We start from the raw sequence: 20,571 nt of genomic DNA, 5'->3' as shown, positions 1-20,571 counted from the left end.
CTTTTGGGAAACTGGTCTCTGGGTGTCTAATACTAATTACACACAACGAGACTTCCAGTCTCCTTTGAGAAGTTCAAACTAATTTTCTTCTCTTGTGTTGGTAGCATTATTGTTGTCCTGATACTGTGAAATACCCACTACCCTTAAACAATAGGAAAAATAAAACATTTACTGGGACTGCACAGGCCTGCAAATGCCCCACAGCAATTTCAGAGTACTTAAAGTACTCTGCAAGCATTTAAACATTTGCATTAACTGTCATTATTGTAGACACTTACCTCTACAAACTAAAACATTCTGCTCTGAATAGCTGATACTCTGGTGATATCTTTATGTGATATTACTTTAAGCTGATACTTTAAAAAGAACAGTTTAATAATTTCAATTGCATTTACAAGAAAATTTTGACATGAAATAATATATGGTGTCATTCCTTCATTTAAGCAAATAAATACAATTCAAAAATTCAAGTTTTGGGGACATATCTAAGAAGTTACTCCATAAAATGGTAAAAATGCATATTCAACAGCAGGATAAAAATAAAATTAGTCTCAGATGTCCCTTGGGATTTCATATTTTACTTTGTTCTCTAGCTGTAACTTAGCCAGGACAGCATTTATAGATGTCTTTCTGCTCATCCATGATCTTCTTGCACATATAATTGCTTTGCAATGTAAATAAGTGCAGTACGTGCATTTCATTACAACTACAGAGGGACAACAAATTCAAGGAACTGTGCATTTCTTTGACCCGCAGGGCTGCCTGCGTGAACATGACCTTTTCCACTTCTGCTGTCTGCCCAGCCAAGTTTCCCTGTTGCAGTATGAAACTCCCCAGCACCAGCATCTTCTGCTTATTCCAGCTGAGCTCTTGCAGGCCAGGTCAAGGCAGGAGCAGACCAGCAGAAGTGCCTCTGAGGGAGCCATGGCTCCCAGCTTCTGTTTGACTGCTGACTTTGACTACCTAATGGGCAGGCAAGACAAAGCCAGGCTCTTCTCAGGGGCGCTCAGTGGCAGTAGGGGAGGCAATGGATGCAAACTGCAACATGAGAAATTCTGACCAAGTAAGAGGAAAAATTCTTTCACCATGAAAGTGATCCAAGACTGGACCAGGTCTCCCAGGCTTGGGGATTTTCCACTCTTGAAGATATCCAAGCCTCAGCTAGATGCAGCCCTCAGGCAACCTGATCTAACTGGACAATTCAGCAGGGGCTGGACTGGATGACCTCCAGGTGTCTCTTCCAATCTTCATTACTCCATAACACTACAGCCTGGAGACAAAATGCTTTTCAGAGGAGTTTCAGCTGATCAATATGATCTCACCTGTTTGAGACAGAAGTTCCCAACTTGGATAAGACGACACTTAATATTAGGTGAAATGGGGGAGGGGGTTGGGTTTGGTTTTTGTTGGTTGGTTGTTTTGGTGTTTGTTTTTTTTTATTTGGGTTTGGGTTTTTGGTCTTTTTTTTTTTTGGAGAAAACTCAGCTCTTACTTAGGCAAATGCAATCACGCATTCCACCTGTAGAGGACTTCCATCAAAGGTATCTGAAACACTGTAAATATCATTATGGATAAAGATATCCATTATCAGAAAACACAGGTGCATCTCCCAACTTTCCTTTATTGATGTTTCAGACTGGTAAGAGGTGCTGATAAAAGGGAGGGATTAGTTACTCAGGCTTATGCCATGTTATTGCAGCCATACGGCTGGCTGATTCTGAGACACAGAAGTGGCTGATACACAGCCAGCGTGGAGAGCATGAAGAGGTCGCTAAGTACTTCTGCTCTACACGCAACCCTAAAAGACTGAATCCTCAAGGACTTTTCCCAAAGAGTATATAATCCCCATGATACAAATCTATCCATGCTTCACTACATGGCTATCTTTCTGTTACTGTTTATCAGAGTAGATATAATGAAGAAAAGTAGATTTGTACTAACATACCTGCCACTTATAAAAGCAAATCTCTGCCTTGCCTCAAGGTTAATATTCAGTAATCTTTATGAGTCTGCATTTTCTGCACTGTTAATACATTCTTCTGTGACTCCCTCTGCTTTTTCTACTTGGGTTTTAACAATTGAAAAGGATTAAAAAAAATGAAATACATTTAATCCATTCTCTAAGGAATGACTCATTGAAAGGGGGAGAATAACCTTGCCTAATTATAGCTGCCAGGATTTTTACCTCCTGGTAAGTATACTAATATTCTTGCACTAATTGCAACTTTTCCCCTCCTCCTTTAAGTTTTCAATTCCAGTCTCAAACTGCTTCTTTATGGAAACATTTTAAAAACTCATTACCACAAGTCTCTCTTCCCCAGTGCAGATGCCAGGGGCTCTGGGGAGTCCAGGGTTCTTCCTCCAGATCCTGCCATTTTCTCCACCTCAAAGCTTGTTTGGAAGAATAGTAGCGCTGTCATAACCACCTTAATCTAAGGAAGCATTGTCTGCAAGGAGAATGTCTTTCATTACACTGACTGATGTAGCTGGAAGAAAGACAGATTCCTCAGCTGAAAGGAGCCACAGAAAAAAGACCTGCTCAGTTCTGGCCCAGCACGTACGCATACCGGAGTCTTCTGTTTGACTGCGAATTAAGCGATAACCGTTACAACATCTGGTAACCCACTGCGGCTGACGTGGGGCTAGGGGGGAAGAAACATGCTATATCAAGTGAAATACAGTTCAATTCACTGCACCAAAAAAAACCAAATAACTGTATTCTTGCCAAAACCTGGACGAGACACACATCACATTACAAACAGTGCAGTCTTCCCACAAAATGCAGAGACAACACAAAATGCTTGTAAACTACCTATTTGTGCAACACTGGAGCTGTACACATATGTGCAGTTATTGTTCCTACAGTTCTGAAACCCTAAAATTCAGTGCAGCGTTAAGATGACTGAAAGTCAGTGATTCGATACAGTGTAAGCTGCAAGGACAAGTCCCTTCATCGCTACCAAATACTGCGCCCTGGCAAGCTCAGCGGCAGGAGAACTTCATTTGGTGCAGGAGTCGCTGAGCATGAAGAGATTACTACAGCTGGCTGAACACAGAACATCATCTTCTACCCCAATTTACATCTGCAGGAGAATATATAGGATATTTATCTGCTGGTATGAATTTTACTAGTCCTGAAGGTTTTTGGGTGGTTTGGGGTTTATTTTTACTGGGTGGGTTGTTTTGGCTTTGTTTTTATGTTTGTTTAGGTTTTTTTAGAGCATAGGGAAAGGAAGCTATTCAGAAAATGGTTTGACAATAAAAGACACAGAGCAACCTCAGACTTCAACTCAGCAACCCCTGCCTCCCTGGCTGGTGGAAAAGCAAACGATGAGGGCACAGCTCTTCCTCACCCAGTTGCCACCTGACCTGGGTGAAGCAGAGCTGCCATATACTTCTGCTGCGTAAGATATCAAAAGGGGATCAACAAATGTTCCTCTTCTGAGAGCTATCCACTGCTTCTGGTTTGGACTTTGCCAGCCCAGGTTATAAAAGCAGGCCCCAGAGGCAGAGGTACATATTCTCAGCAGCCCTCCAGAAGCCAAAATGCTCTTTCTTAGAGCTCTTAGTCTAGCTGTTTCTGAGGCACCATTCCCCATAGCTGTTAAAGAAAGCTGAAAGTCATAGTAAGTCAAAGTTCAAAAGAATCAGCATTAACTTAATATTGTTGCCGTTTCAGCATTACTTGCTTCCAGTAGTACATGCCCCCACCCCTCCCCACCCGCAAAAGTCCAACAAAAAACCCACCCCTCTACCATCTGGGTGCCTCATCGTGTACTGAAGCAAATTGTTACTCCCTCACAAAAAATCACAGTCAGAGAATTCATTAGTCTATTCCCTCACCACCTACCATTTCTCACATTAAATGGAGAATATTTGTGATCTTAAGCAATCAAGTTTCTAAGGCACAGAGCAAAAATTTGCTATTAGAATAGTCCATCACCACAGGCCTTTCCTTCCTTCCTCCCACTCACCCACCCACAATCTGTAAGGAAAACAGTTATATCTCACTGGGAACAGAGGGAAACACCTCACATTCAGCAGACCGAGCTCACGCCCATTGCCGTACAGAAATTCTTGCTTGGGCCAGGTACACATGCACGGACACCACTTGGTACATATATCTTTGCACCCCAGCTGATCTTGCCCTGTTCCTGGGACAAACGAGACCATTCTAATTAGAGGAATGTCAATGAAATTTGTCAAAGACTGTATCAGAAGTAGAGAGGTCCGAAAGTCAAATCATGCTAAAATTCTCCACAAGAGGAAATGCTGACCTACTTCGAGGTGAGGTCACCCAGCTAACCCTCCCGTGGAAAGGAGCAGAAGCTGTCAAAGGATTCAGCAGTTAAGAAAAAAGGCACTTACAGTTCTGGCAACATTAAGGTTAATTTAACCTCCCCAGACAGCTTCTGCTGTGCTCAGACTATTATTTCCTCCTCTTCAGCTTGAAAGACTTGTATCTCCCTCGATTCCCCCTCCTGCAGATGAGGGCTGGAAAGGAACTCACTGAAGCCAATGCGAAACTGTGCTGGTCTGTAGATTGTATGATAAAAAAAACTTGCCATACTAAGCTCAAGATAGAGGGTTTACGTCCTCTTCACCAAAGCAGGCACCTAATTACCTTGACTCACCTAAGCTTAAACATGCTGCACCTTGGCAACATTCTCATCTCTAAAAAAGGATGACACCCAGTATCCAATCCCATGATAAGGACAGAACAAATCCTTCTTCTGCTATCTTGCTATTAACGCTTTTTCTAAAGAGAAGAAACAAAAAACTCTGTATAATAAACTTATTCTGCTAATTTCTTTCACAATGTATCTGAAGTCCTAAATAATTAGAAGGAAAGTTAGAGGACTTTGCTCACTCACAACAAATCTTGCCCAGCTAATTTTCCAAATGAATAGAGAATCCAGATCCAACCAACTACACATCAGTCACCAGGCTGGCAAGGAGGACCTAACTTACATTAATGAACACAAGACTTCATTAAAATGTAGTTTTAAATTTAGCAATACGACAGAATAATCTATTGAAGGAGGAAAGGGAGAGGATTGAAACTGCAGACTCAGTTATTTCTTGCTACTTATCACTAACAAGTTAATATAAATTAAAAATCAATACAGCAAGATAGTGAGACAAATGCTAACGTGCATAAAGAGAGGATGCGTTAGACCCATCACCCCTGTGCTGCCAGGCACATCACTGTAATTCTGCAGGACTGGAGAGGACAGGGACAAGCTGTTTTCCCCAGCAGAGACAGAATTTGCATCAGCTTCCCCTCTGCACTCAATTTCCTATTCCCTCATGCCTAAGCCATCATCATCTTATGCAGATGGGACTAGTACCAACTTTGAATTTATTATAGTGAGGAAGCCTGTCACAAAGCTACTCGAGCTATTTGTTTCTGTCATTAAGAATGACCACAGAGTGAACGGGAACACATCTGTAATATTTCAACTTAAGCATCGCATCCTAGATTAGTTGCAAGGCCACTGATGACTCCAGTGATCTTAATCAGTCGAAAGCCAAACCATACCAGCCTTGGGTGGAAAGCTGAAAATAAATGCAAAGGATGCGATATGCGACACTAGCCACACACCACGTAAGAGCGGTTTTTCCATTCTTCAAACCTGACCTTGGCAACGCCCGCGGAAGTTTTGTTCAAAAATCAGAATGATGATAGTTTATAAAGCTCTTGGACAAAGAAGGGTTTTCCTCACACGTGCTTAGTATAAAGTTGAAATTTGATAAATTTATTACCCAGTTGCACTTACCACGCGGAGGAGGAGGGAAAACTGGCGCCATGCAGCTGAGAGAGATTCCTTCTTCTGCATGACCTGCAATTTAGGTGCATTTCATATACAAAATACAGAAATTTCACCATCATGGCAACTCAAAATATTCATGAAGGTGACTTGCCACATTATTTAAACTGGATTCATATCCTTTTATTTTTTCATTGCACTAGGTAGTGAGACTATCTAAAAAAATCACATCACTTTTACTACTTCAAAAATAGCAATCCTCTTTCGGTTCAGCAGCACATTTCTCATACGTACATGTGTGCTTATTCTTCTATCAAAAGGTAGCTAGAAATACCTAAGCTCTAAAGTACTTAACAGAATTCAGCATGTACTTAAATATAATTTTAAAAAAAATAAAAATCAACTGTCTTTCCCTTGTCAGTAACTCCTCACCTGTGGAATTCATCCTTAAATAAGTAACAAGTTAGGATTTAACAGAGACGACTATCTTTGCATGCATACGTAAAAACAACACTCCACTGCACCTTCTTCCGCACTACTTCATAGCAACCTAAACATTCAATACATATTTCTTTAAAGAAACTTGAGTGAATTTATTGTATAAAATTATGATTGGCATGGTACAGAAAAGTTCCTTTTAATGCACATTTCCCATTAACTTGTACACAAATTTTACCAGTATCAAGCAAAATGCAAAAGTCTTAAGAACTAACTCCATACTACAAAAGTGTTCACATAGTGAAGTTACTCTGGTTACAAAATGTTATGGAAATAAAAGCACTTCAAAATACATTTGGGAAATGTTCTCAAATAATCAACACAACCTTAAGTTAGTTAAAAAATGCCAAGAAAGAGATACCCTCTTCAAAACACTGTTGTTGATGTGGCAAGATGAAGCAAAGTTCAGATCAGTTCATTTATTGAAGGACTGTTCTTTGCAAGAAACAAAAAAAAAAAAACAAAAAAAACCTTTAGTTAAGAAAGGGCTCAATTATATCGTGATGACAAATAACGCCATCAAAAAGTTATCTGGCTCTCTTGTTTTCACACAGGAGCTGTCAGAGGCAGAGATGCGTAAACGAACACTTCCAGGTATATACAGATTGCCGTTTCAAAGACAAACCAACCAACAAAAAAAAAACCCAAACCCCAAAACAACAAAAAGGAGACGATCTGAACTTTGTTGTTTCATTTAACTAGTTCGGTTCCTTAGGTCACAAGACCCAAGAAATGCAGTCTGCAAAGGATACATATTTAAGAACAAAATTGACCTTCCCCTACCAAGGAATGCGTAGATGTCACGTTATGCAAGTATCATACATCCTCACAGTAAGACTGTTAGAGGGTATCAAATCTCTGCTTCCCAACGACTTCGAAGACCTGGTATTCTCAACAAGACAAAAATGGCTGAACCCAACAAACAGCCTTACAAAAAGGAGACACAGTCATACCGTTAGAAAATAACAAGATCTTGAAGACTGAAAGCGTCCTTAAAAACTTACACAAAATAACTACAAAATAAACAATACATTACATTATTTTTGTATCAGATGACTTGCATGTGTTTGAGTAATTGAACATTGGTACATGTATCTACATGAAACCCATACATACAAGACATCGTGTTCAGGCATTATTGTTGTTTTCTTTTTACACACACACGCAAGTTACTATCGGGTTATCCAGTCTATTCAAACGCAGTGAAAAACAGTCCACAGCACGCGTAAAAGGAGCATTATCCAATACAGCGTTGTCTTGCAAAAATGGAGTCAGAATTCCTGAGTCTCAGAGACATTACCGTCCTCCTCCATTACTGGATTATTTATTTGTCCAAGGAGAACCTCTAGTTTTCATTTCTTCACTCTGATGAAATTTATAATAGACTGCGTCTTTTAAAAAAAAATTTAAAACTTTTACAAAAAATCATGCCAACCGAAGTGAATTTTTAAAGCTTTTTAGAGGGAGGAGGGATTCACTTACAAAATAAAGGCCACCTTCATGTAAAATTAGTACTGCCAGTATCCCATCGTTTTGTTTAAAGGAGAGGTTTAGCTCCCTGTTCTGGAAGCATTATTACGTGTAGTCATGTGAGTTGAAAAACTCCATCCATTTAACAATTAAAAATATTATAAATAGGACTAACGTGGAACAGCCCTTTGTTACAATCATCAAGGTGGTAAAACCAATGCAACAGTTAATTCATGAAGTCTCCTTCAAACAGTCACATTGCAATCTGTTATAACTTCTGTATTTTCCCTTTTACTTTGCATATTACACAGTGTAACTTAAAATGTTATTTAAGAGCACTTCAGTCCCACAATGTAGGATTTAAGCTGTGTGAATACATATGCATGGCTCTGCAACATTTTTAATGACTTACAAAAATACATTCAACCAAAACTTTATATAGGGTTCTCTTTTTTTTTTTTAAATGAAAAATGAAGAAAAAACCAAATGGTCCCACCATTAGCTAAATAATACGCTCCAAGTTCTGGAATCAATTCCAAAGCAAAAAGCACATTCAAGAATAACATACATTGAATTGCATACTTTCTCATTCATCTTTATCAGTAATAAAATTCTACTGCATATAATTATTCAGCCTTATAAATAATGTTAAGCAGAAAAATATTTACCTCTGTGCTACTTTTCTCAATTTATAGGAGCAAAGGAAAAAACCTAAAGTGCAGACTACAGGCCATGACAGGCATAATAAATGACCAAAGGTGCAGCCAAATTTGCATTTACATCTTAAGTTACTTCACCATCTTTCTTTTCTTGCTAGAAGTCACCCCATGTGCAACTGAAGAGCTGGTCCGTTGGTTTGTGCCACAGTACAACCTGTAACCACTTGTAATTTTTTTTAAAACTAGTTGAATTGTCCATAGATATTTCTAGGCAATAGCTTAGGTTCACAAAACCTTACTTTATTAATACTTGAAATCACACAATATTGACACCTCCTCCAGAGAATGTTACCGTCCTTTTGTTGCAGTATGTGGTTGAGCCACTGATGCTGGGTTGACTGTCTTTAACAAGCGATGTCTTCATTTCCATTTCACATGCTACAATAGCTGCATTCAGTTCCACTTGAGCTCGGTGAACGACATAAAACATGAGTCCTATGCTTATGACAATCTGCAAATAAAACAAGAGTGTGTTGTAGGGCTGTATAATCTGTAAGCATGAATACAAAGCAACTGTTCTGAACAGAACAAAAAGTCATCAATGCAAAGATTCATGGAGGCATCTGTTGACTCAATGCTTCACAGACAAGACATTAGGAAGGAGATGTAACTAACCAATGAGTGGCTCTACACCTACATATGCTAGCAACGTAAGTAGCGTATCAGAACATAAGACATGACATAGAACTTAAATATTGATATGAACTGAAAAGGTATTTTCTTTCTTTCCATTGCCATCCTCGTACTTGTTAGAAAGCAAACCCTTCACTTTCTCTGTTGGCAAAAATGTTCCCACAAAGGAATGACAGTGTATTTCTGTAAGTCAAAAGGGCCATTTTCCATGTACCAAGTGAATAATACATTGAAATTGTAATGGGCATCTGCAACCTGCAAAATAGCACAGACAGGGGATGAGGCAGAGTAAAGGAAATAAAACTTCTTGTCCTCGCCCCTCTGGTGTGGAAGATGGCAGAGAGCAGCAGTGTCACTGTGCTTCTCAGATATCAGAACTAAACAGGACAAAATCAGAGTTTCTGAGCGACTTACAGTAGTCTGTACAGGAAGAACTTGGTTTCTGGACGATAGCTCAGGGAGGGGACAGGATGTTGGTGGCGTGGCGGTTTTTTGTTTTAAGGAGGAAATATTGTCAAAAACTAGAATTTTACTTCAGGTTTTTGCTCTGAATTTTATTGGTAAGAATTTTTAAACTTTCACCACCAAAATTACCAAGAATAAACCTGGGAAATTTTTTGCTTTGAAATTATTCCTTCAATGACATTGACATGTACTGCACTCCCCAGAGGTGGCCTTTGGTTTCAATAAAACACCGATTAAGTTCTCAGCTAAGATCCTCCTTAAAAAAAAAACATCTTCAAATAAAAATAATCAAGCCGTCTCATAGTGAGAGTCCCTTTGAAAGAAGTAAATTCCTCTGCCTTTTTTAAGAAAGTTTTATGAAACTAGCTAGAATCTGCAATTTCCTTTCAAAAAAGCAAAAAGGTTATATTGTTCACAACAGAACCTAAAGTTTTGAGTCCAAAATCTCACTTTAATTATTAATTGGTAGGGCTATGGTTTTTTTTTTAAGGACTCTCTCTTAAAGCATCTATCAGCATGGCATAAAAGATGCTACAGTATCGCTAAAATTATTGACAAGTATGGTCACAGGATAATTGCAGCTGGAAGGCATCCTGATGGTCTCTAGCCCAACCTGCTGCTCAGAGCAGGGCTGGCCACATACCAGACCAGGTTGCTCTGGACTTTTGTCCAGTCAGGCCTTGAAAACTTCCAAGGATAGAGATTTCACCACCTCTCCAGGCAAGCTGCTCCACTGCTTTGCTATCCTTGTGGTAAAAAAGGTGTTCCTCACTAATTCAAGTTACACAGTTCAAAAGCTGGCCAATGTAGGAGTCAAAAAGAGACTATGGACACCAAGTTCTGAATATATAGGGAAAATCCTGTTCTAAAAGCTTACCCAAATATTTACATTTGACTGGTTTTAGAAATATTACTACCAGTAGCCTAGTTCCCTAGATGAGTAATTTTAAAAAAATATATACACACAGACAACCATGAAATGTGAAGGATTTTTAGAGCTATTTACTAAATCAAAGCCCCATCAAAGCCCAGGCAGATGCCTAAGAAGTGGGAGAACATAAGTAATTCCTCCACTAACAGGCTCCCCTTCACTTATTCAGTCAGCTCCCAAGGATTGCTCTCAAGGAAGTGAGCACTCCTATTCAAACATTCAGCCCCTCCAACTAGTGCTTACCTGAGCAACAGTTATGTTACAACCTACGCGATCTACAAAGGAGAATCAATGTAATTAAAAAAAAACCAAACCTGAAAATGAAAAGGAAAGACCACTAAAAACTACTAACCTGGAAATAACATTTCACAGCTAAAATGAAAGCTGATCGAGTAACCATTTATTTTCTCTTTGACCTACTGAGGATATTCACCCCACCATTATAAAGGTATTTTTAATTCTCATAAACCTGTTCTATGAAGCCTATATATTATATGTTCTGTTTAAGAACACAAGTTTTGGGGGGCGGAGGTTTAAAACGGTCCTAGACTTAGTTTTGTATCTTAGCATTGTTAAACATCAGATTTACGGTTGTAAAAACCGAGGAAGATAAATGACTGCAGAACCAACTAAAAGTCTGCAAACCACGGTAACTGCTGTTCAAACACAGCCTGAAGTACTGACACTGTCGGAGGAGGTTTTAATATATAATCTGGTTCTGAAATACTCACGACCTATATGCTCGTAACAGTCTCAGACTTAAAGCTTATCCGCAAGATTTATTGACAAACTATTTCATTGGCTAAGGTCTTGTAGAAGTACTATATACTTCTCATGAATTTACTCACTGGCAAAATTCTGATATTCTATCTGATATTCTAGGATATTCTGATTTAGGCTTTAGCAAAATGGTATTTCTACAGCACTTTTTGACCCTAATACCTATGCAAAATCAGGAGTGTTCAGTGCTAGCACTGAACACTGCACAGGTGCTGGGTCTATGCACCCTGACCGCACTACTTCACAGCTGGTGGCACGTGGGCTTTTGCGTAGGGGTGGTTTGACAAGTCTAAAATTCAGCAGAGGATTACAACAGAGGGCAAAAGAAGAAAACTTGACAAAACAGGCAGAAAGAGAAAAAGAGAACACTGAGTACATTCTGCTTTGTGTCACCTGAGATGAGAGAATTAAACTGTTCTAACAGAAGAAAGCAAAATCAAAAGAAAACAGTACACTGGAAACCCATTTCTCTGGGTATCTCGCAGTCAATAAGCCTGTAAAAAAGAAACGTCAGCTCAGATTTATACAAACTACTGAAAATATCAGATTTATAAATTAAATACTTTTCAAAACCTGCTGCTTTTCAATACCACATGCCATACTTGCTTGGCTTTCAGTCTGTAAGAGGTCAGCTGCATCAGACTAGGGAGCTGTTATGGCAACACAGAGCAGCTCCCAACCCCTGAGACATGCATTCCCCGCAACCTCCTGCAGCCCACCCCTTCTATACTCAAGGCTGTACAACCCAGAAGACAAATCAGCAACACTGAATCTACGTCTCGCACACATTCCTACAGGCATGCAGTTTCCAAAGCAAAGATTCAATGACTTTGAGACAAAGGTACAGGAAGAAAACTTGTCTACTGTCTCCAGAAGAAAAATTCTGTCTTGAATCCCACTGGTACTGTAGGTGAGCAAGAAATTAGGAGGATAAAGAAATAAATTCAAACACAAGATGACTGATTCCAAGAGTAATTGCTTACCCAAGCAGTCATAGAGAGACTGACATTACTGTTACCAAGGTCTATGAAAGCAATAATTTTAGCTTACCTGTAAACTGAATATAAAATAGCCACTAACACTTTGTTCTGCAATCACATCCTCCATGGTGCGCAAAGTAGTGCCCAAGTATGAGTTCAGGAGCTGAGTAGGAAGCAGCCCAACGGAAGAAGCCATCAGGTAGTTGGGTAGGGACAAATCTGTAATCTGAGCAAAAGACAGTGTAAGAAATCAAGCACAGCTCCAACATAATCTATGTGCACAAACAAGCGGACTGCCGCTCCCACAACCATCCCTGCAAAATAATGAAAGAATTTCTTACATTCCTTCACTGAAACTTTCCACTGTGCACGAATCTAAGATAATACAATAAAACAGTATGTGGCTAGTTTCCATCTGGCCTTTTTAAAATGACTAGGTTTTATTTCATTTCATCTTACATTATGCAACACCTCTGTGCAGAAGTCATTAACTAAGCACGCAGTTACACTGTTCATTGAAGATGTTTATTTTTTCATGGTGAACAGAGCCCTACATTTTATGAAAATCTGCTCACAGGAAGAAATTACTTTACCAAATGCAAAGGGCTAAAGCAAAAATTCTATTTGCTTTGCTTTTTACATGTACGGCAACTAATAAAAGAGGTAACCTTTGAAAACGTCACTGTATTAAATCTGATCTAGCTAAACAGAATGGCAGATACAATTTGCACCTGCAAGAGAAGTTATATACTCATTAAGACACATATATATCAGTGATCTCTAGCAGTGATATCTATCCACATCTATCAGTGACATACATGGGTATCATTAAGACTAAGATTCTCTAGCAAAGATATTTTATATCACACTAATTAGTGAACAAACCAGTACACACCCCTATAGCTTTAGTTAGTTTCTCCAGAAAAAACACTAATAATACTTCAAGATATTTTCCCCTCTTTGCTGTGAAATTTCTGTTCTGAGTCAATATGTGGACAGTTTACATGGGAACAAGTACACAGTACTACTTAAATTAGTATCAGGAGCCATTGGGGAAATATTAAATGCTAGAGCCAAGAGGCCAAAAGATATTTATGCAAGAAAGACAAAAACAGGAGGAAAGTATGGGTTAAAAATGAGTATGAAAAGGGCAATTTTGACACAAGCAGTCTAAGGAATTTTCCGGACAATTCAGTTGATCACATAATAATAAAACAAGTTCTAATTAAGAACAGCCCCTAACACTGGGAGCCTACATGGAAATTATTGACCTTGACAGTTTTGTACAATGTCGAAGACAAGAGAATAGCAGCAAAGTTACTCATTTCATCATGTTATTCTTAAAATAAACTCTGGTTACTATGAAAGTCACAGTGCTGAATTCTCAGAGCTCTAAGCACCATCAGTGGAAAGTTTCTGGGAGGAAGGAAGGGCAATGGAGGAGGAGAGTGCAATGAAGCATAAAGATTTATTCACTGGAACAAGATGCAATAAGCCAATTCCAAACTTCACACTGCAAATTACGCTTCCCACAGACTGAAATATATACGAGCAACACAAATAATACATTTCCCTCTCTATACAAGATTAATTCAGGCTTCTAATGAAAAAGCCCTGTGCAATTATGTCAGAACTTCATATTTGACCAATGCTTTAAAAAAAACAAAAAGTATTTTGAAATTTCAAACATTATAGTAATCTGGGCCATGTAATAAGAATGCACAACCAAAACTTCCCATATTGCCAAGGGAATGAAGGAACTGCTATTAAAAGTCTCTAAAATACTAATGCTGAGGCAAGATTTGCTAAGTAGGACACTCATTAAATCAAATGGAGCTGGGAAACTTCCCAAAGATTGTTTTAACACTCCCGGGCACCTCTTTCATTTCTGTATATGCATTAAGGACACTTCGGTTGCAGAGCAACACATCTGCAGGTCTGGACCTGTCCTGAAGCAACTGGACCTTCTGGGCCATGAGAGAGACTATTTCCAAAGGAAGGGGAGGCTGCCAACGGACGTGCTGGACTGAGACTTGTGCTTCCCACTAAAATGAAAGTCGTGGGGGGGAATTTGTAGGTGGCCTTTTAACTCCTGGTTTGCAGGGTTTAGACCTACAGTTCCCCCAGAACGCATAGGAAGTGGACAGCATTCCTACCTAGGAAACCTGAGAAATTTTCAATGAAACTTGCAGCTTTCCCTGTCTTTCCTTCTAGGAAACTTTACCCAGAAACCTGCCAGACTGGGGTCTGCACGGCAAAGCTGCCAAACAGAGGCTACCAGGACACTGTTTCTGTGGAAAGCTCAAGCCAGCAAAAATTAACAGTGAAATCCCAAAGCAAGCATCGATGCAATTGTTATGGGCCATATCGATATATTCAAATATAATTAAGGACTACCTAACCACTCCGGTACCAACAGCATTAGCCAGAAATTCTCCCACTACTAAGCCTTCCTTGGACAGGCTTTGTCCAGTAAAACTTTTGTGTATTCTTTGCAGCTGATACCTTTGTTTCAGTCCTTTCAAAAAATAAATGCTTGTGTCAGGACTTTGTTGGGGGCTCACATGCCTTTGGGGATCACAGCAGATTTCTCTCCCCTCAACTTACAAAATCCCACATTTCAGATCAGGTAGACTTAGCAACTGAGAGCAAAGGACAATTCTGATGCTCTTTACTGTCTCACAAAAACCAAACCCAGGTAGAGAATAAAAAAAAAAAAAACAAAACAAAAAATAGCTAGCAACTTTCCAAAAAGCAGAGCAAGCAGCCTGCGTATTCCTACACAGGTACTATTTCTTGAACTCTGATTTCACTGCATGCATTTCTCAAACCAGAGATGCACACTTGGACACATTATTTCTTCCATACAATACTCCTCTCAGAGGACAAAGAAGAAATATGAATTCTGATCTAAGCTACACCTGGCACTACAAATAATCAGTTTGCACAAATCTAGCTCCAAGGACCCAGTAGTGGGAAGGAGGCAATAACCTGCATACCAGGCCTCTTTATGGACCTGCCTTTGAAACACTCAAAGTTGCCATGGGGAGAGGTCTGTGCATGGGCAAACACTTCAGGAAGACCTACCAGGCTTCCCCAGCACCCTGGCATCACAGGAGTGATAATTAAGCAAAACCCAGTCAAACTGAAATACAAACATGCTTTTAGTTAAGAAGTTTCTAGGCCTTCCAGAAAGGCAAGTAAATGCACTACCGCAGTGCCCCTACTATCAGTGCTTTCCCAAAGAGCAGCAGAATGACCTTAAGCAGCAAAATGTTCATGTCTGGCTGGTGAGAAACTAAGAAATTCCTGTTAGTTTTCTTCTTGTGGTGTTTCAGATAATATAATCCTATCGCTAATCAAATGCTAGGAAGCTCTTCCTCCCTTCTGTACATTCCCCTGCAACTCAACCTCTCCAAAACCCTCAGCAGATGGGGCAGAACAAGTGCTTGTAGAAACCCATTAATCCCAGCCCTGCTGATCATCTCTCTCACATCAAGGTTATGCCTTGCCCTGGACCTCACGTGTCACTTCCTCCCTTCCCTCTCATCTAAGTATTCTCAGTGTCTCTACTTTACTTATAAATATGCACATAGGAATCACACATAAACCAGACTGCTGGAAAATTAAAGATGCGTAGGTTTTCTTAGGTCACTGTTCTTCCCTCTACTATTAACAGCAATCCTTTTCAAATTCATTGCTGAAGTTGTTAGCATGGGGAATGGATAGATGCCCTTGTGTTTTAAACATAAGTAGAGCATTAAGTTTTCAAATAAGTCAGATTTCATAGAAATGACAGCTCAGTCCACGTGAGTAGAATTATGTATTCTATATGTAGCTTAAACTTGACTCACAGCGAGAAACTGCCTTGAATCCCCAGATCTGCACGCAACACTTATTCTTCAGTAATCTCATAGTTCACGTGAAACGTTCTTGGTTAAAAATTGAGCACACCATGCTTTATTTGACTATGCTGCAAAGTAATGAATCCAGAGTAACAAATGCAACCCAAACTAATTTTAGCAGGGAACACCCAAGTTATTTGGCATACTCAAGAATCTGGTTTCATCTCATTTCCTACCTGTTATTTTAACACTGAAGCCTTCCACTTGGAAAGAAAATTATTTAGCTTGCAGTACTTAGAGAATACAAAACACTGATTTACAGCATCATTTCAGTATTGCACTGGCCTGAATACTCTGCTGAATCGCGTTTCCAGCAGAACAGTTATGCCAGGAAGGAAATCATTTTACCTCGGTAATTCTCTGGTCAGTTCTTCAGAGACAACACTGCTCTATAACATCTGCTGCCTACTTCAGGTGACACCCAGAAGCTGTGAACAACTGAAGCACAACAGCTCTCCTCACTTTAAGAGGGTCACACTGCAGCAGAAGCTCCACCTGCTACACTGGGACCTTGGGCTCCAGGGGTACCCTGCTCCCAGTGGCACAGGTCTAAGCTTCCTCACTCCTGCAGTAATACAGGTAAATAAATGAAACAGCTGAGGTTCCTCTCATTTGTAACAAGGAAATGGTTAAAGGATCAGCTTAAAAAGAAATGGTAAATTGCTACAGCTTTTATGGGCAAAGACTGCAGGTCCCGAGATGAATGGCCCAGCACACAGTTTTATACACAGCAATTTTAAATATTTGATGTGGATGTTAACGCCTAAAAATTGCGTGGCTTGATTTTTTTTCTTAAATAACAAATCTGGTATTCAGTGACCTACTCATTTCAACCAGATGATTCTGTCAAAATTAAGCAAGTGCTTCATAAGGGTATAGGATCAGGACTGCTGATGGGTACTGTGAAAAAGCGGAAGACCAAAACACTTGCTTACAGGGTCTGTTACATTAAAGAGCATACCAGTTACTGTCAAACATTTAAAATACTTCACAATCTGGTTTGCTTTGTTTTGATTTCGCCAAGTTAGTAGACAACTGAGGCATCACGTACAGCCAAAGACAGATCCTTCAGACAAAGCACTCAGGAAGAGCTGAGGGTCTGAAATTGTCATCATCAGCATGATGGTAATCAAAAGCTGTACCCTCTATGTTGTTCTTCACCTTCTCCTTTAAGATGATCAAAGAGAGCAGTAAGATCATAGGTTTTAAATAATTATTCTTAAAGAATGTACCAATCTTCACCTAAAAGTAGAAAGAAAAGCAAGTCCAACTCGTTTCCAAGCTCAAGTTTAAAGTAACTTTCAGTACCACTCGGGTGTACCAAGTCCCTTTCCAGCTCTGAGCCTGCATCTTAACGCTCTACCCAAAATGCACGACTTCTCTTGTGTGCGTGGACTTAGCACTCTTCATGGATTTGCTAGATGTATGCTACAAGCACCAACCAAACCGAGCAAGAATTTTAATCTGTCCACTTCTTGCTTTCCAATATGGTTATTTATATTAAGTAGCTGAGGGAAATCTGGCAAGATTGCTTAAAAATACAACTTTTCCTCCCACTCAGATCACTTTAAAAACACAAGCACTTTAAAACTCTTGAGTTCTCTGCAGATTTTGCTACACAGCTCCTTGGTGCTTCTAACAGCAAAACATAGCCTTGAAAGCCAGAGGGCAACTCTAACACAATGCCACTGAACAAGGCACCTTGGGAACCTGCCTGCCATTCCTCCTCAAGCACCGAAGAACCACTAGCAAGAGCAGGCAGGGGGGGTTGCTTTTACTGTTGTTAAAAGATAAAGAAACCAAGCTTTCTTCCCGGGAAAGGGGGCAACCTCCACCCGTGACACCAGCCGCTCTGCTGCAAGCCATCCTTCTAGCCACAGCTTCTTCCCTGGCCGCAGCAGCCGGGCTGCCGCACTCGGCCCAGGCCGGGACTCACCGCGAAGACGGCGTTCTGCAGCCCGAAGGGGATTGGCGTCAGCCGCGCCAGAGCCACCACCTTGAGGCCACTGCCACCCTCCACGACGCGGACGACGGCGCTGAGCGTCTCGCTGCCCTGGATCCTGGCCCGCGCCCAGCGGGCCAACAGCCGCTTGCAGGCCACGTGGGCGACGAAGGTGCCGACGAGGACGCCGAGCACCATCAGCCCCATGCCCAGCACGAAGCCGTAGAGGTAGCCGGCGGCCACGTTGAGCAGGATGTAGCCCCAGCCGCAGGGGAAGGACACGACGATGAAGCCCACGGTGAAGAGCAGCACGCCGGCCAGGCTGTCCAGGCTCTCGGCCCAGAGCAGCAGGTCCCGCAGGTACTGGCGCACCAGGGCCAGCGAGGCGAAGCAGAGGGCTGCCAGGACGCAGACGCTGAGGCAGCTCTTGCACCAGCAGGTGCCCAGGAGGCAGCAGGAGCAGCGCCAGCCCCGGGCCTCGGCCAGTCCGGGCCCGCCGCCGCCGCCCGCCTCGGGCAGCTGGCAGAGCAGCAGCTCCGCCGGCGGCAGCCCGCCGGGCTCCGCGTAGGGCCCCAGCAGCAGCCCGCCGGCCCCCGCCGCCTCCGCCGGGACGAAGCCGACGGTGTCCCCGCCGCCGCCGCCTCCTGCCGCCGTCCCGGCGGCTCGGGACAGCCAGCGGCCCAGGTCCTGCCGGGCCCCCTGCGCCGCCGCCTGCTTCACGGCTCGGGAGAGGAGCTGCAGCGCCGCCGCCCCCGCGCCCCACATCCCCCCGCCCCGCCGCCCGGCACTACTGCCGCCGAGCCGCCCAGCTCCGTCGTTCCCCGCCTCCCCACACAGCCTGCGGGCAGGGGCGGCCGCTCCCTCATCGCCCCGCCATGGCCCGGCTCCCGGCGGCGGAGCCCAGCCGAGGGCCGGGCGGGGGCGGGGAAGCGGCAGCGGGGAGGGCGGGCAGGAGGAGGCCGCGCTTCGCCGCCGCCGCGCGAGCCCGGCGGGCGGAGGAACCGCGGCGGGCTCCGCGCTGCCTCCCCCCTCGGCCGCGCCGCCGGGGCTGCGGCGTTAGGCGGCGGCGGCGAAGCGCTCTCCGTCCCGGCGGTGGCAGCGGCGGCCCTGGCGGAGCACGAGTCCCGGGGGGCGGCAGCGGCGGTGGCAGCAGCAGCAACCACGGCAGCGGGGCTCCATCTCCCGGCGCGCTGGGCGGGCTCCCCTCCGCTCCAGCAAGCGCCTTCTCGGAGCGACGGTGCCGATGTGGCAGCCCGAGCGCCGCTCGCAGCGGAGGCGGGGTGGTGCGGGGCGGAGGGTGGAGGCTCGGCCCCGGCGGCAGCAGCGCCCTGCCCCGCCCCGCCCCGCCCCGCCCCGGGAGCCCTCCGCCCGCGGCCGGCCGGGTGTGCCTCCGCGGAGCTCCGCCGCCCGCCCGCCTCAGGCTCCGCGGCAGGCGCGCGGCCGCCGCCGCCCACCCCGCCTCAGGGGCCCGACCCCTGGCCCGGCCGGCAGCCCCACGCCCGCAGCCCCACGCCGGCGGCCTCACGTCCCCAGCCCCACGCCGGCGGCCTCACGTCCCCAGCCCCACGCGGGCTTCCCCGCGCTGGCTTTTCCTGCTGGTTTCCTGCCCCTTTCTCAGCAGCCCTCATTCTCGGCGGAACCTTAACCGGCAGGATTCGGAGCGACCGTGCTGCAAAGCTGGTTATTTTCTGTCATGAGGCATCCCTGACTGGACGGTTGCCCTCGGGCTCCCGTGGCACGTGGGCCGCTCTCCTTCCCTCAGACGAAGGCTCTGTTTCTCACCTTGGCAAGCGGGGCAAACCTCTCCCACCCAGCAGCGGGGGGCTTGAGCCAAGGGGCGACCACCAAGGCCCCTCAGCTCGGTGGCTACTCCGTGGTGCTTGCAGCGTCTCGGCATGAGGACAGCTTGAGTCACCCGGCTGCTTGGCTCACACACCTGAAGGCTCAGGCACACTTCTGGGTGGCTTGAGCTTGAATTCTGAGCCATTACTAGAAAGAAAGAAACAGCCTGAATACAGAATATGGACTCGATTTAGAGTGTTTTCTCAGGAGCCTCACCGAGGCTCGACAGCTTCACAGGAGCTGTTCAGTGCGGGAAGGGTTTTGTTTTCCTTATGACACTTAAAAGTGCAGTGTGCTTCAGTAGAGTTATATTACTCCACTGGGAAATTTGGAAGCATATATGAAATGACAATGTGTGTGGGAACTGTAAAGGTTAAAGGGTGATTAAAAAAAAAAAACACCAAACCTGAATCTCAAAATGAAAAATGTAGCTTGAAGAATGTACGGCAAATGTGTTCACTTGCAAAATCAGCCGATAGAAACGATATAACCTGGGCAATCCAACACATCAGCCTAAGAAGATGACGGATGTTTTTGAGCACCACAGCAGAATAAAGCAATCCTGGGAGACAGTACAACAGGCAAGCTGCAGATAAATATCTCCAGCATAATTTGCTTTCTTGCTCTTACCTGCA

General features: G+C 43.3%; 1 protein-coding gene across 1 annotated transcript; it reads right to left on the bottom strand.

Annotated features, from left to right (window-relative positions):
- Window positions 1–6,392: 6,392 nt before the first annotated feature.
- Window positions 6,393–20,081, bottom strand: TMEM64 (transmembrane protein 64). The gene is made up of 4 exons (XM_064441774.1): window positions 19,804–20,081; window positions 18,089–19,142; window positions 12,318–12,473; window positions 6,393–8,909 (listed from the first exon to the last, which is right to left on the bottom strand). The coding sequence occupies exons 1-4, from the start codon at window positions 20,079–20,081 to the stop codon at window positions 8,715–8,717; spliced, it is 1,683 nt and encodes a 560-aa protein (XP_064297844.1). The 3' UTR covers window positions 6,393–8,714.
- Between the last annotated feature and the right edge of the window lie 490 nt (window positions 20,082–20,571).

The sequence above is a fragment of the Phalacrocorax carbo genome, chromosome 2 (genome assembly GCF_963921805.1).
Source record: "Phalacrocorax carbo chromosome 2, bPhaCar2.1, whole genome shotgun sequence".
NCBI lineage: Eukaryota > Metazoa > Chordata > Aves > Suliformes > Phalacrocoracidae > Phalacrocorax > Phalacrocorax carbo.
This window is presented reverse-complemented; position numbering and strand designations above follow the sequence as displayed.